The sequence below is a fragment of the Geotrypetes seraphini genome, chromosome 18, assembly GCF_902459505.1.
Source record: "Geotrypetes seraphini chromosome 18, aGeoSer1.1, whole genome shotgun sequence".
Lineage (NCBI taxonomy): Eukaryota > Metazoa > Chordata > Amphibia > Gymnophiona > Dermophiidae > Geotrypetes > Geotrypetes seraphini.
The window spans coordinates 25,664,612-25,681,856 of record NC_047101.1 but is presented as its reverse complement, the minus strand read 5'-3'; the positions used below and the strand labels follow the sequence as shown (position 1 = coordinate 25,681,856).

Sequence of the window (17,245 nt, the reverse complement as noted above, 5' to 3'; positions counted from 1 at the left end):
AATCCCCCTGCCTCCTCTCTCCCCCCCCCCCCCCGTCTGGTGGGCCGGGGCTAGGTTATTTTAATTAAAAAAAAGGATATGCGACTGGTCAGACGTAGCTATTTATGCGGCCTCCGCTGAATATCGGCTGGTCCTTATGAGCTCCTGGCGGCCAGGCCACCCGGAATTATGTCCCGATATGACCAGGCACTACATATCGGGGCATAATTTAAACGACGACCACCACCGCCGCCGGCTGAAAGGCGCCATTCTCGTTGCCCCACGTTGTCCAATGAGCGCGCTCGTCTCTTAATCGGCGAGCTCATTGGTTGGTTGCTGGCCAATTGGCGCCTTGGTTGGCTTGTTGTCAGCGGGTGTCTTAGTGTCGGCGTTCTGGCTGCGATGGTGGGTCGCCATAAGAAGCTGAAAATCCGCTTCGTGCCGGGGAATGTGGAAGTGGTGCAGGTGAGTTGCCGTCGCCGGGAGGCCCAAGAAATGCAGAAATCGAAAGTGGCTTAGGTTGGACTGTAGCTGCCTTAGCACTTTCTGCAGATACGGAAAAGTGGGCTGTGGTTTTTTTGGGTAAATTGTCGGAATGATGATCACATATTCCAAAAATACTAAAAATATGAATTAGATGGAACTTTTTAAAGTGGGGGTAAAACGCTAGAATTATTACTAATGCTTATCCCCAAAAGTGATTAGGTGTTTAAACAGACTGTATGATTATACATATTGTAACAATTTCTCTGCTCATTTGGGCAACACCTTAAAAGATACAGCAGCATAAAAAAACTTATACTTAGTATAAATTTTGTGTTTGTTTATCCCAGGACAAGCAGGCAGCATATTCTCAACATGTGACTGAAGTCATCCACGGAGCCCCGTAGCGGAGAGCTTCACAATCAACTTGCTTGTAGAACTTCAAAGTTCGCGAGTGCCACACCGTGCATATGCGAGTGCCCTCCCGCCCGAGTTAGGGCACGTGTCTACTCAGTTCTTGTTTTTCCGCGGAGCTGAGAAGCACCTGTTCCTAGCTCTGCCCTGTTGTCCGTTGCCTTCTCACACTGTGGCTTTATTTCGTTATTTATTTCCTTTCCATCAAGTCGCTGTGTTGGTGCGTGTAAAAAAAAAAATAAAATAAACTTTTGTTTCTTCTTTATTCCGTACGACCGGCTTGGGCTGTAACCCTAGCTGCAAGTCTTCGTTTCGGCTGCGGCCGTTGTTTTCTTTCATACCCTGGCTTGTTCCAGGATTTCAACGCTGTAGTCAGTGTAGCCATACCGTTCTCACTTCTTTTCAGGAAGGGGCTCTCAAGACATGTTGGGTCCAGATTCAGCAGTTCTTCGGAGTCATGGAACCGTATGCTAAAATGGCCTCGTCCTCGACCCTGGCAGCGGGCTTGTTGGTCAAAGCCTCAACCTCGAGCAAGTCTCCTTCGTTGGGGAAGTCCTCGTTCACCATTCCTCCGAACACAGACAAATATCCTTTTTCCTCTGCAGGTTCACTGGCTAGGAAGCCTCCAGCCTTTCAACAGAGTCTCAGGCAATCCAGGCAACGAGTGCAGTCATGCTGGCCTCTACGAGACCTCCTTTGAAGCGTGCCTCCAATAATAGGAAATACTCATACTCGAGGTCGCCCTCTATGGAAAGCACTGCAGCACCTTTAATACCAGTTTCATTGGTATGGTGCCAACTGTCCAGGACCTGCTGGCAGTTTTTCTACACGAGGAGCTTAGCACTGTGTTTGCTCAATATGCTCCGGCCTCGATCCTGCTCCCTGCATGCCAGTCTGAGCATATTCTGGTCAATCCAGGCCTAGTACTCTAGCTGTCTAGCTTTTGAGGCACTCAAGAAGCCTCAACCTGCTTCCTCCTCAAGGTATTCCTCTTTATCGAGGCACCTCTGTACAAGGCAGGATCTGGATCCCTTTCTTCCTCGTCCTTCAAGGCTCTTGGGGGAACCTTCCAGTCCCAGACAGGGTTTCATGCTGGACATCCTCGTCAGCCTAGTTCCACTCAACCTTGAGGTTTTTGGAGGTCCTGGACCCCTCTTTTGAGGCATGCTGCGGGGAATCCTCGTTCCTCACTACGAGGCATGTGTCAACTTCATAGGAGTTGTTGAGGCTTCCTCTGACGCTTTTTTTTTTTTTTAAGCATTTAGAGTTATTCCATCCAGGCTATACCCTTGTACATGGAATTCCGGTACTTCATGGTTCCTTACACAGGGTTGGACAATCCTCGGTTGTCCCACCAATCCTTACTAATGGAATCCTTTCTCACTCATCCCACTCAGTTTACGCTGCAGATCCTCCTAGGAGAGAAGGACGGTCCATAGATAACTTTGGCTGTCGGTTTTTTCCCACTTTTATGAGAGAACATCATTGTTTGCCTGAGTTTTCACAAGCTACACCATATCTTGTCTCAGTGGCGAGTTCACAGGTTCCAGCCAGCGTTTGATGCTTTTGCAATTTCAGTCCAGAATGGGACATCGATCTTGGTTACGGATTGTGGACATAAGAACATAAGCAGTGCCTCCGCCGGGTCAGACCATAGGTCCATCCCACCCAGCAGTCCGCTCCCGCGGCGGCCCGAACAGGTCACGGCCTGTCTGAGTCACCAGAAGGGGCCCCCTTGCCACCTTAGTTTCCCATTGAGTCCTATCTTCCCATCGAAGTCCTAACCCACCGGTCTTGCACATGCACGACCTGGTTGGATTTCTATACTTATTACCTGGTTAGCTTTCTATATCTGTGTTACATCCCAGCACCTCTCTCAGTATCCCACGATCCCCCTATCCCTCAGGAATCCGTCCAATCCCTGTTTGAATCCTTGTACCGTACTCTGCCTGATCACTTCCTCCGGTAGCGCATTCCAAGTGTCCACGACCCTTTGTGTGAAAAAAAACTTCCTTGCATTTGTTCTGAACCTATCTCCCTTCAGTTTCTCCGAATGCCCCCTCGTGCCTGTTGACCTCTTCAGCCTGAAGAATCTGTCCCTATCCACCCTCTCTATGCCCCTCATGATCTTGAAGGTCTCTATCATATCTCCCCTGAGCCTCCTTTTTTCCAGAGAGAAGAGCCCCAGCCTATCCAACCTCTCGGCGTATGGGCAGTGTTCCAGCCCTCTTACCAGTTTCATTGCTCTCCTTTGGACTCTCTCAAGTACCGCCATGTCCTTCTTGAGGTACGGCGACCAATATTGAACGCAGTATTCCAGATGTGGACGCACCATCGCTCGATACAATGGCATGATGACTTCCCGCGTCCTGGTTGTTATGCCCCTCTTTATGATGCCCAGCATCCTGTTGGCTTTTTTCGAGGCTGCTGCGCACTGTGCAGATGGCTTCAGTGATGCATCCACCAGCACACCCAAGTCTCTCTCAAGACTGCTGTCTCCCAACAATGCCCCTCCCAATTTGTAGTTGAACAACGGGTTCTTTTTCCCTATATGCATGACCTTACATTTTTCCACGTTAAAGCGCATTTGCCATTTGTTTGCCCAGTCTTCCAGCTTGTCCAGGTCCCTTTGCAGGTCCTCACACTCCTCCCTGGACCTAACTCTGCCGCACAGTTTGGTATCGTCTGCAAATTTTATAACCTCGCACTTTGCCTCCTTTTCCAGGTCATTGATAAATATGTTGAAAAGTAACGGCCCCAGCACCGATCCCTGTGGCACACCGCTCGTGACTCCCCGCCAGTCAGAGTATTGTCCCTTTACTCCGACCCTCTGCAGTCTACCCGACAACCAGTGCTCGATCCATCTGTGCACATCCCCTCCCACCCCGTGGTTCCACAGCTTCCTAAGCAGCCTTTCATGTGGCACCTTATCGAAAGCCGTTTGAAAATCAAGGTAAATGAAGTCTATAGGTTCCCCATTGTCCACCCGACTGCTTATTCCCTCAAAGAAGTACAGAAGGTTCGTTAAGCATGACCTTCCCTTACAGAATCCATGCTGGCTTGTTCTCAGTAGACCATATCTCTCGATGTGCTCGCAAATACCGTCCTTGATCATAGCTTCCACCATCTTCCCTATAATTGAAGTCAGGCTCACCGGCCTGTAGTTCCCGGGGTCACCCCTCGATCCCTTCTTGAAGATAGGTGTGACATTCGCCAATTTCCAGTCCTCTGGTACCTCTCCAGTTTTCAAGGATAGGTTGCAAACATGTTGGATTGTGCCCGCTATTTCTTGTCTTAGTTCTTTCAGAACCCTTGGGTGGATCCTGTCCGGGCATGGCGATTTGCCGCATTTTAACCTGTCTATCTGCTTGAGGACATCCTCCTTACTTACCTCTATGTGTTCTAATTTTTCAGCCTGTTCCCCACTCATGAGCTCCTCTGAGTCCAATATATTAGATGTGTCTTCTCTCGTGAAAACCGACGAGAAGAACGTGTTCAACCTCTCAGCTACCTCTTTATCCTCCTTAATCACTCCCTTCCTATCCCCATCGTCCAACGGCCCCACCTCCTCTCTCGCTGGTCGCTTCCCCTTTACGTAACTGAAGAATGCCTTGAAGTTTTTCGCCTCCCTGGCCAGCCCCTCTTTGTATTTCCCTTTTGCTTTTCTAACCTCTCGGTGGCATTCCTTTTGGCATTTCCTGTGCGCCTGGTGATTTTCCTCCGTTGGGTCCTTTTTCCATCTCCGGAAGGACACTTTCTTGTCGTTTATTGCCCTCTTTACTTCTGTTGAGATCCAAACCGGATCCTTTGACCGCTTGTTCTTGCCGCCTTTCCTGAAACTTGGGACGTACATTCTTTGTGCTTCCTGCAGGGTGTCCCTGAATAGGGTCCAGGCGCTTCCTACAGTCTCCATCCTAAGGATGTTTTTGAGCTTCCTCCCCACCATTTCCCTCATAGCAACATAGTTCCCTTTCCTGAAGTTGAGCGCAGTTGTTGCGGTCCTCCTTACTGTGGGTGTCCCCCTTTCTAATGTGAATCGGATCGCGTTGTGGTCACTGTTGCCTAGTGGTCCTCCCACTTCTACCCCTCTTGCAGGCCTCTCTAATCCGTTTAGGATTCCAATTTTCAAGACTGACTGGCCAACATTCCCTGTCAGGGAACTATGTTGTTTGATGAATCCATTGCGACTGCTGCCGACTGCTTTTCAGAGCATAAGCGATCTTCTGCCTCTCTGATTCATTCATGGATTCCAATCTTCAAGACTGACTGGCCAACATTCCCTGTCAGGGAACTATGTTGTTTGATGAATCCATTGCGACTGCTGCCGACTGCTTTTCAGAGCATAAGCGATCTTCTGCCTCTCTGATTCATCCTAACCCTAAACCGCCGGAAGCTAAAGATTATAAGCCTTCTCCGCTCAGTATCCACAGAAATCTACTCCGGCTAGTGCCAAGCCTCCACCTCGGAAACAGCCTCAGCAGTATTCCCAGCCTCCGGGCATAATTTTGATCTTCATGCCTCCAGCCTCTCTTGAGGTTATCTCCATCATTCCTATCAATGATGGGAGAAGTTTACATCAGACCTTTGGGTTTTTCCATAATCAAGGAAGGTTACTCGCTTCAATTTCTTCAAATTTCACCAGATGATGATGTATCCCTTGATGGATTATGCAGCTTGGTCCTGCTCTCTAGATCTTGAAAAGGTTTACATTCACTTTCCACCAGCCTCTCAGATTCAGGGTGGGGAATCTTCATTTCCACTACAGAGTCCTGCCTTTCAGCCTGATATCCTCTCCAGGAGTTTTCACCAAGTGCCTGGTTGTACTTCCGGTAGCTCACCAGAAAGTCTTCACGACCGACGCTTTGACCTATGCTCGATGGGCTCATCCAGATGGTCTCCATACTCACAGTTATTAGCCCAGCATGGAGTATCAGTATCACATCTGTCTGTTGGATCTCAGAGGGATTTTCCATGCTCTCAAAGCTTTTCAACATCTTCTCCATGTTCAAGTGTACAGACAACCAAGTCGCCATGTACTACGTCAATAAGCAGTGGAGCATGGCATCTCTTCCCCTTTTGCCAGGAAGCTCAAAAGGTGTGGGACTGGCCAAGTCATCACAACACCTTTCTCCATGCCGTCTACATTCAAGGTGATAACATCCGGCTGGCAGACAAATTCATAGAAACATAGAAGATGACGGCAGAAAAGGGCTACAGCCCATCAAGTCTGCCCACTCTGCTTACCCACCCCCTGTCTATGCCCTAATGACCTAATTTTCTTATCTTGACCCTCGTAGGGATCCCACATGGGTATCCCATTTATTCTTAAAGTCTGGCACACTGTCTGCCTTGATCACCTGCACTGGAAGCTTGTTCCAATGATCAACCACTCTCTCTGTGAAGAAATACTTTCTGGTGTCGCCATGAAATTTTCCGCCCCTGAGTTTCAGCGGGTGCCCTCTTGTGGCCGAGGGTCCCTTGAGAAAGAAAATATCATCTTCCACTTCGACACGTCCTGTGAAGTACTTAAATGTTTCGATCATGACTCCCCTCTCCCTACGTTCCTCGAGAGTGTAGAGCTGCAATTTATTCAGTCTCTCTTCATACGCGAGACCCTTGAGCCCCGAGATCATCTTGGTGGCCGTCCGCTGAACCGATTCAATTCTGCGCACATCTTTACTGTAATGTGGCCTCCAGAATTGCACACAGTACTCCAGATGAGGTCTCACCATGGCCCTGTACAATGGCATTATGACTTCAGGCTTTCGGCTGACGAAACTTCTATTGATACAACCCAATATCTGCCTTGCCTTAGATGAAGCCTTCTCCACTTGATTGGCAGTTTTCATGTCTGCTCTGATGATTACTCCTAAATCTCGTTCTGCTGAAGTCCTAGTTAAAGTTTCTCCGTTCAAGAAGTACGTCCTGCATGGATTTCCGCTTCTGAGGTGCATGACCTTACATTTCTTAGCATTGAAGCCTAGCTGCCAGGTTGAGGACCAACTTTCTAATGTAAGCAGGTCCTGCGCCATATAATTCTGTAAACTGCATTCACTTACTATATTACATAGTTTGGCGTCATCGGCGAATAGTGTTATTTTACCTTGAAGCCCTTGAGTCAGATCCCCTATGAATATGTTGAAAAGGAGTGGACCCAGGAGAAGGCAAAGGGGGTGAAGAGGCTATAAAATAAACCCACCTGGATGTTTGAAAAAAACACCCAATTGGGCAGGAAAATTGAATTAAAATTTTTTTTTTCCCTGAATCAGGCAGCACTAGCAGTTACCGTAGTAAATCCCAGCCCCTCCCTTCTATACTAATCAGCAGACACAATGGCTGAAAACTAGAATTGAGGTCAGAAATACAGGCTTTATACCAGCTCAGTGGCTACCCTAAAACACAGGATTTAAAACAGAAATACAGGCTTTATACCAGATCTGTGGCTACTCTGAAACACAGGATATATAACAAGATCTTCCCTACTTTAGTCTCCGTGTCACAAGCACCAGGATTTAATTAGAGTTAATATAAGTCTTACCCTTTTTCCTATGAGGAGGAAGAGGAAATAAGTTATAGCAGACGACAGAGAAGGGTTTATTTATTTTTTGGGGGGGAGGTTATTTTTTTGTTTTTGTTTAAAGTAAGAAACAGGGAGGAGGAGAAGAAAAATTAAGCAGATATAATGCTGAAAATCAGTGATAAGAGCAGAAGATGAAATTTTGAGTAACTTAGCTTTTAGAAGTTTTCAGGGCAGACTTATTCACAGCACTGTCCCAAAGATAAACAAGTTGGACGTGTGCAGGGTGCTCCTGCATTATTGGCAGGTCTCTAATGAGTTTCGCTTTCTGACACGATCTCCAGGTGGATCCATAGAGCCATTTAGTCCACTTACATTCTTGCGGGGCAACTGTCTCCTGTCAGCCCAGCCTTAGCTGTCAGCATTTTCTGGTGGCCTTACCAATGTCAGCAAAGGCCTATGGGAGATCATTCATATCTGACCTTAGGGCATGTCAGTGCAGATGGGCTAGCAGTTTAAGATATACGGTAAGCCCAGCTGCATGGTCTAACACAGATCGCTAGGGTTAATCAGAAACCATTGTCAGAGTGATACTGGAAATTACATGTAACTCCAGTCTGTGAGGGACAGTTTCTCCCTCTTTTCTTCTCCAGTCTCTCACACCCCACTCACCTTATTCACCATTGTTTCAAACAGTTTAAGAAAGATAGGGGTATTTAACTTCAATAGATTCTATTTTTAGAACAAGCCTCAAACTTATAAATATGGGAGGTTAGAACCTCTCTCTCTCTCTCGCTAGCTCTCTCTCTCTCTCACCCAAGGCATTGCCAGGGAGCAGGTCCCGCCCTTCTGGGTGTTCTATTTGTTGTCCCTTTCAGTGTTCTCGCCTGTACTCAGGCCCTTCCACAGATCATCGTTCCTCCTCCTTTGGTGGGTCTCGCCGTCAGCAGTCTGCGGCAAGTTGACCAGCGGCTGCTGCCAAGAAACAGTTTTGATGCTAGGCTGCTGTCTCCCCTCTGCGCATCAGGGGGGACGGTTGTTGGTCTTTCTGGTGGAATTGGGAGGCCATCACCTCCGATGTGGTTACAAGTTGGAGTTTCTCTGACCAAGTATTTTCTGGATTCCCCTGCCAGCTGCCCCAAGAAGGTGGTTCAGGTGCAGGCCACAGTCCACAGACTTTTGGATATTGCAGCCAGAGAACCCCTACTGGAGCAAGACTTGGGCTCTGGAACAACTTGCTGCTCTCATTAAGAAGCTTATGTCCCTTATCTTTTAGGATGGAGGCCAACAAGAAAGCCGATTGTTTCTTCAGTCGTCGGCGAGAGGCCGGAAGCAAAGGCCTGGATGCTCTGGTTCAGGCCTGGCCCCAGGAGGGTCTTCTTTATGTCTTCCCTCCATGGCCCATGATCGATATCTGTAGAGGTGCATAGCGGCCCACGAAGGTCTGGTGATTCTAGTGGCACCCGAATAGTTGAGGTAGCCATAGTATGCCAACTTGGTTTGGCTCCAGCAGGTTTGGGGGCTCAGGCTCCCTTGTCATTCTCACCTTCTCACATAGGATCTGATTGCGATGCAAGATCCGGACCGCTTTGGTCTTATGGCATGGCTCTTGAGCATGCAGCCTTGACTAGCCAGGGCTATTCTTCAGCTGTGATTGCCACATTGCTTCATAGCAAGTGGACATCCACAGTGGTGGCCTATGCGAAGGCTTGGAGATGTTACCACGCCTGGTGCTCCCTGAGGCAGGTGGTCCCTTCTTTTCCATCGATTTCTCGGGCCCTGGAGTTTCTGCAAGATGGCCTAAAGAAAGGTGTAGCAGTAGTTTCGCTCCGGGTACAAATTGCTAGGCTTTTGTGTATGGGCCTTCTATGAGGGGCTCATTGGCAGTCCATGTGGTTCGTTTTCTGTGGTTAGTGTTGCAGCTTAGACCTCCCTTGCTCCTTTCCTGTCCAACCTGGAACCTTAATCTGGTTCTTTGCTCTCTTGCTCGCCCTCCATATGTGCCTCTAGAGCAGGTGTCTCTGATGGATCTCGTGCTCAAGACGGTCTTCCTGGTGGCTGTTACTTCAGCCTGCAGGGTTTCAGAGCTGCAGGCCCTCTCCTGCAGGGTTCCTTTTTTGCTGATTATGGATTCGATGGTGATGCCACAGACTGTTCCTTCCTTTCTTCCGAAAGTGGTTTCTGCTTTCCATGTGAATCAGGAAGTCCAGCTTCCTGCTTATGCTTCCTCTGGTTTGCGGGAGCAGGACCAGGTGTTGCAGTCCTTGGTGGTGTGCAGAAGTTTATTGTGGTATCTGGAGGTCACCAACGAGTTTCACCTCTCTGACCACCTGTTTGGGCGGGTCTTGCCCACAGAGGGAAGCCAGCTTTTATGGTTACCATTTCCAGGTGGATTTGCATGGCCATTTCTGCGGCTTATGTGGCGGTCAGAAAGAGGCCTCCCCTTGGGGTCTGGGTTCCTTCAACCAGAGGGACGAGATTTGCAGGGCCACTAGCTGGTCTTCCTTGCATACATTGACCAAGTTTTACAGGATCAATGTGACAACCAAGCAGTATACTGCTTTTGGTGCTTCTGTATTGGCAGCAAGCTCATTAGTCCCAACTTGAATTTTCGGGACTCTTCTGTTATGTCCCACTGGTCCCGGAATAAAGTGGGATTGTACAAGAAAGATGGATTAGGTTCTTACCTCTGCAAATCTTTCTTGTAAATCCACACTTTATTCAGGGAACCCGCCCTATACTTGCTGATTCGCCGATCGTCTGCCTTTACAAATATTGGTAAGCTGTGTTTCTGTCCAATTTTTATTAGAGTGCCATCAGAATGGGGTTAGCACTCAGTTTGGGGGGCCCCAATTAGGGCGCCCTCTTCTGTCAGTGCATTTTGTTTCTACTTCTAGCCACTACTGTTGTCATTCAGGTTTCTGATGTTTGTTATCTTGATTTGATTGTTTCCTTGTTGCTGTTTTGCATTTATAATTGTGAGCAGAATATACTTACTTGTCGGGGAGTGTCCCCGTTCCCCGCTCTCTCTTCTTATCCTCTACAAATGTTTCTGGCTAATTTCAGACTGACAGGTGAGCATGCTCAGGGAGGAGGTATGTAAGGGAGAGGGGAGAAAACCTCTGAAGTTTTGAGGTTTCCTACAGACCCTGGCAGGTGGAGGGAATAACCCACTGGTCCCAGAATAATGTGTGGATTTACAAGAAAGAAGATTAGCAGAGGTAAGAACCTAATCTTGCATTCTGCTGTCCTCTGAGAGCACTTGCTATAGCTGAGTAACTGCTTGTTTGACTTATAATTATAACTCCTAGCTCACAGCTTTACTGAGAACTTTTTTCACTGAAGTGTATGAGAACATTGTTTTATGGCAAACAACTTTGCTAAATCAGTCTTCTACATGTCATGTTTTTTAGGAGGATGTTGAAATCCCTGATAGACGTGTGTTGATTACTGGTGCCACAGGGCTTCTTGGTCGAGCTGTATACAAGGAATTCAATGAGAACAACTGGAATGCATTTGGCTGTGGCTACAGTAGAGCAAGACCCAGGTTTGAACAAGTTAATTTGTTGGAAACAACTGCAGTCCATGACATTATTGAGGATTTTCAGGTAACATTTGCATCTGTGTAGAACTTTTGATATTTTCCCATTTGTCATAACTTTTGCTATTGTCCCTTCCTTAGCAACAGCAGCAGATGAATCCAGAGACTAGTGGGATAGCACACATCTACCAGCAGGTGGAGATAGAGAAACTGATTAACAGGTGGTCCTATTGGCTGGCACTCCTCCTGCATCTTCAGTATGCTCTATCTCCCAGCAGGTGATGGTTGCTATTCAACTAGCTCCTGGATTCTGGCTGTGACTGGGCAATTATTTTCTCCTGTTGAGATTTCACTTCAGTGAGTCAGGGGTGTCCAGCTGAACGGTGCTGGCTTTAGGGGTTACACCTGGAACCCCCCCCCAAGGTCCCTGCCTCACCCTTCCTCCAATGATAGAGGGTCTGTCTGTGTCTCTATTTTTCTTCTTTCCCTGAATTTGTAAAAAAAAAAAAAAAGAGACCACAGTAACTACATTCTGCCCTGATAGTGCTGAACAACAGGCACTTACCAGAATTCACCGGCACGACAAGGTTGTGAGTATTATTTATGTTCAGCTTCACCTTATGTTTAGAATGGTGTTGGAACAGTAGATCCTGTTTTATTTGTGTATTAGAACGGCGGATTGTGTGGTGTGTGGTTTTTTTTTTTTTTTAAGTGGTGTTACAACTGGGAGTTTGGTTTTATAATTATGTTCAGGCTGCTGGTCTGTCGCGTGATTAAAGACATAGATAATTTATTTATACGCCACTAAATTTTGTAGGGCAGCAGAAATCTGTGGCGCAAACATTGGCTCAGTTTGTAGAAAACATTTTCATTGTTTTTTTAAATGTGTGGAAATTCTTCACACGGGAGGGCTCCAGATATATATTTTAACACTGTGAAGCGAGCCCTTGCCTTCCCACACACAGCGGACGCGCGCTTAGTATCATGCTCTACACGGAGCACCGCCGCATTTGTGCAGTTTTTAATGAAGCTTGCTTTTGGCAGAGTATGCCGCGGCTGTATTAAAATTGATCATATGGCTCTGGATAGTTTATCTAAAAGCTATTCAAGGAGCCGGTAACTTACAGCGAGCAAGAGGCTCGTGCTTGTGCTCCTGCACTGGCGGGGGTGCCGCAGTGTTCAGGCAATTTATTCTTCAGCTGACTTCTGCGCTGGCAGGTCTGCCGCAGCATTCGAGCAATATATTTTTCAGCTGACTTCTGGTTAACATTTGCCGCGGCTTCTGTACTTTCGGGATCAGATGCGTTGTGAAATTTACATTGGCTTTGGGAAATGCTGCGGCGGTCGAGCTCGTGTCTGTGTTTCTCCCCTGTTCCCTCGTTTGCCGCGATACACATTATTGATTTATAGCTACTGTAAATGCATTTATGAGAGAGGATCTACTCTCTCCTTGGCCACCCAGTCTCAGCTTGTCAGCAGAAGGCAAATCGCTGAACATTGATGTCAACGGCAGGAGAGTCCCCTATGCTTATTATGGGTATCTCCTCTCTTTCTAGATACATAAATGTTAAGATTTTTCTCTTCTATGTGCCTCTGAGCAGTGCTGCGTGTGTCTGGTAGCACTATAGAAATAATTACTGAACAAATGGAACAATTTCTAGGGGCATAATGGCTCTTCATATTTTGCTGAGGACAAGACTTTCTTTTTCTATAGCTAGAGTGCCAGCGCCTACAGGTTTCACATCTTATCTCACTGGATTTTCAAGTCGCCATATTGTCATGGCGTGTATTAGACTCTCCCCCCAAACTGACAGGAACGGCTGTGCAGTTACTTCTAACCAGGGCTAAGTTTCATATTCCTCCAATTCATAGGGGGGGGCAACCGCTATGTGGCTGTTGAATTCATCCCGAAATATTTCTTTTGGGATGGGAGCCTTGTTTTATGGCTGTCAAGGTGCGGTGAATGCAGCTTCTAAACTACGACTCGTGCGTCTCCCCTGTAATGGCAGTAGGTTTTTTGAAAAAGTGGCATGAAGTTAGTAGTGGATTTTAGGTTTTCTGGATAACAGGTTGCCGCAGGTTAATCCTAGGAGTTCTTTTAAGTCCTTTCTGTCGTGGTTCTGTTTTCATTTTTTCCAACATGTTCCTTATTACATCGCATGAGAATTCCTTTCTTCTATCCACAACTGACAGCTCTCATCCAGTCCGTTCCCTGACCTCCACGTCAATTTTTAAAAAGTTTTGACTCCCTCTGACAGCTCTTTACTTTTTCTAATGCGGGGAGGGGGGGACATAATAATGTCAGATCATAGGGATTTGGACATTATTCAAGAGCAGTGTTCTCCCTAGGGCCCGGGTAATTTAGATGACCGGCCAGCTAAATTCTGCTGCTCAACATTAAAAAAAATAAAAAATAAAAAAGCCGGCTTGGAGATTTCACGCCTTAGCCCCTAGTGAACTTATGCTCTGGGGCTCTAAAGTGTGCGTGCTGGCTTCCCTTCCTCCGAAACCGGAAGTTATGTCGGGGGGGGGGGGGGGGGGGGAGAGAAGGGAAGCCGGCACCCGCACACTTTAGAGCCCCGGAGCATATGTTCGCTACAGGCTAAGGCGATTGTGGTTGGTTTTGAATAAAAGTTTCTTTTCATAATAAATGCAAATGCAAATCAAACATCAACAACTCTACCTAAAAAAAGACACTATTACAAACATTAGAACGGCCCGAAAACAGACTAGGAAAAACCGGGACTCCATAGATCTCCGAATTCTTCACACTATATAACAAGAAAAGAAATTACTCCCTTTCAACAGAATATGCCCCGGGAACAAACAAATCGCCATAATTCCCGTTCACCTAAACTTCCAGCTAGCACCATGAAACCGCAATTACTTCCGGTGTAAAGAAAGGAGGTCACAACCAAAAGGAAGCAAAAAGGCGTTTTGGATCAGAGCTGGCTCTTCATCGTGTGAGTAATGCAGATAGTGGGAGTTAGGATCCGGGTTTTAGCTTAATTAAGATGGGTATCCATTATTTTAAAATGCATTTAGATCAGAAAAATTGAACTCTTAGGAAACAGCATTAATTGTGGGGATAGTAGGGGTTGCTTTTAGGGCCAGTGAGCAGTTAACCAAGGCCTCTTCTGAGGGGCAATAAAGACCACCAACAGTTAAAGCAAAGCAATAGATCTTGATAGCCAAATAAACACAAAGAATCATCAATATATTTTACTTGCAGTGGGTGTTTTCAACTACCCCATTTATAATTATACATGCAGCATTATATACCGTAGATATATAGCATGATTTAATATTCTAAAGTATTTTGTCCAATTAGCAGTGCTGGCATTAGTGGGATTGAAACAAGGCACTTGCATGGGCACCCATGCTAGAAGGGGCCCTAAGCCTTCCTACAACTGAAGGCAGCAGCGCTGGGCCTCTGTATGGAAATATGATGGAAGATAAAGGCCAAATGGCCCCATCCAGTCTGCCCATCCAATGTAACCATTATTTCTTCCTCTCTGAGATCCCATGTGCCTATCCCACACTTTTTTGAATTCAGACAAAGTCTCTTGTTTCCATCACCTCTTCTGGGAAATTGTTCTATGCATCTACTACCCTGATGTGACATTGCATATTTTAAAGTCATCTGCCTTGACTAACCTGACCATTTATTTTTTTTATCAAAAGGAGACATCTACTAATTGTCAGTCACACCCCCAATCTTACCCTAGCCCCACCCCAATTCCACCCTAACCCCGCTCCCAATTTCTTCCATTCATTTTTCATGTACACATAATATCTTATTAATTCATAATGGCCTCATTCCCATGTCCTGTGTGCCTCCTTCCTATGTCCTTAATGCCCCTAAGGACATAGGAAAGAGACGCTAAGGATACAGGACAGAGGCACTGGGCTAAACACATAGGAAGGAGGCACTAGGGCAGGGGTAGGGAACTCCGGTCCTCGAGAGCCATATTCTAGTCGGGTTTTCAGGATTTCCCCAATGAATATGCATGAGATCTATTTGCATGCACTGCTTTCAATGCATATTCATTGGGGAAATCCTGAAAACCCGACTGGAATACGGCTCTCGAGGACCGGAGTTCCCTACCCCTGCCCTAGTGCCTCCTTCCTATGTGCTTAGTGCCCCCAGTGCCTCCGTCCTGTATCCTTATTGTCTTTTTCCTATGTCCTTAGTGCCCTCAGTGCCTCCTTCCTATGTCCTTATGTAGATCGGGACAATGGGACGGTCGGTCTAAAAATGGGACTGTCCCATTGAAAATAGGATGTATGGTCACCTTATGCATGAATGATTGACTCAGCATTGACAAGAAGGGGGACTTATTTTTTTAAGCCATCAAGTCTGCATCCCCCCTGCCCCGACACCTCAAAATTACTTTGTCATCTAGTAGACTCCCCTATTGTTGCCACGAAAACAACAAATTATTTTCTTCAGTCGTTCCACGTCTACAAACAGATTATATTCAAGCAAACAATGGATCCAAGATTTACCCCCCCCCCACAAAAAAAAAAAAAAAAATTCTGACTTAGGTTGAAGCTGAATATGGAAAGAATTCTGGGCAGAAGTTGGTCCTCGCAGGTTGTGGATAAGAGCGGATTAAAGGGTAGGCCCAGGAGACAGGTGCCTAGGGCCGGCATTAGAAGGGGAGCAAACAGCAACAGATCTTGGGGGGGGGGGGGGGGGCAGCGATCCAAACTTCTTTGCTAAACTCCTAAATTGGTGCCCTGGCATGGCAGCTGCCCTGAAGCTTTCCCTCAGACGCGATGTGTCCTGTCAGAAACGGGAAGTTGCGGCAGAGGGAAAACTTCGGGGTAGCTGCCGTGTCAGGGCCCCTCTGAAAAGGACAGTTTTGGCTGCGAGGGAGAAGCGATCTCTTGCCTGGCCTCCTCCCCCCTTACTCTTCAGCTTTTCCCCTTCTCGGCTGTATTAGCAGGCAGGTGGGAGCAAAAAGAGCAGCTGCCCCGGGCACTCTGTTTTGGGTCGTCTACTTTTTCTCTGCTTCCCCGATGCGGCAGGAACAAAGCTGCCTTCCTTCTCCTCCCTTCCCCGACATCAATCTTGATGTCAGAGAGGACATTCCGGCCCAACCATGCAGCGATTGGCTGGCCTGGAACGTCCTCTGCGATGTCAAAATTGGCGTCGGGAAGAAGGCAAGAAGCAACAGCAGCAGACCGGGCTTTGAATTGGCGCAGCAGGGAGGGAAAGCGATCACCCGTCCTGGTGTCCCCATGCACTGCTTCAGGACGCTGTCCCTGAAAACGGGACATTTTGGTGTCCCGAAGCGGTGGATTGGGACAATGGGACGGTCGGTCCGAAAACAGGATGTATGGTCACCTTAACCTTGACCTCTTAAAAAAAAAATACAAATGAAAATTAACATTTTCTCTGCGTACAGTGTGCTTTGTTTTTTCAAATTTTATTGTTGGTAGATCATTTTGACTTGGCCATTTTTAAAAAGTAGCTCGCAAGCCAAAAAAGTGTGGGCACTCCTGCTGTACTGTCTTGAAGAAAGATTTGGCCTCTTAAAGCTAATTGAAAAATGGAATAGTCCAATAAAATGGTATTTTCTTATTTCTCATTATTTGTTTTATTTCTATTTGTTAATTTGTAAAGTGGTGATTGTTATGTAGCAGTTTTTTTCAAATTTACATCTACTGTCTTTATATTTTGCACAGTATTAGAGGACATGCCACTGTTTCTGTGGTGTTGCATTGTATGCAGAGTCTGGTTTCTTGGTTCAGTTTAACTTTTGTCTACATAGTTCTATTTTTAGTTTGTGATTATTCCATATTGGGCGAGGGTGTATCTGTCTGTGTGTATGAAAAGGACATGGCTTTCTGTTAGCAATGACTGTACAGATCAATTGACTGTGCAGGATCTGGCTTGTTTAGTTTTACATTGCGTGTGTTGGTGTTCTAGTGCTCACTGCAGTGTTTAAGATGCTGCCTTTTCCTAGGTGCACCCTTGTTGTGTGACTCATGGATTATTACTAAAAATATCTTTTTTATAGAGAGGAGGGGGTTGTTAAAAAAATGATCAGCACTGGCTGTCATATATGCTAGGTACGCCACTGGATTTGATAACCCTATTCTAACTTTACTGTTGATGTAGGTGTTGTCCCTCCCCCCCTACACACACACTATAAAGAATTAAATTAAAGTTGTATTAACATCAAGCAGCTTTCAAATGACATTATAAGCTAATTATTATTTGCATCTTTACCTAAACTGTTTTGCCCTAGCTCTCACTTTGCTCTACAGCAAAATAAAAAAGTAGCAGATAAAGATCAATC

General features: G+C 46.5%; 1 protein-coding gene across 1 annotated transcript in view; it reads left to right on the top strand.

Annotated features, from left to right (window-relative positions):
• The first annotated feature begins 288 nt into the window (after positions 1-288).
• The window catches only part of MAT2B (methionine adenosyltransferase 2B), a 55,252-nt gene continuing 38,295 nt past the window's right edge, over positions 289-17,245 (top strand). Inside the window, exons 1-2 of the mRNA XM_033927746.1 lie at positions 289-444; positions 10,807-11,001. Coding sequence (XP_033783637.1) covers positions 382-444; positions 10,807-11,001 — 258 coding nt within the window. The 5' untranslated portion in view covers positions 289-381. The remainder of the gene's footprint in view (positions 445-10,806; positions 11,002-17,245) is intronic.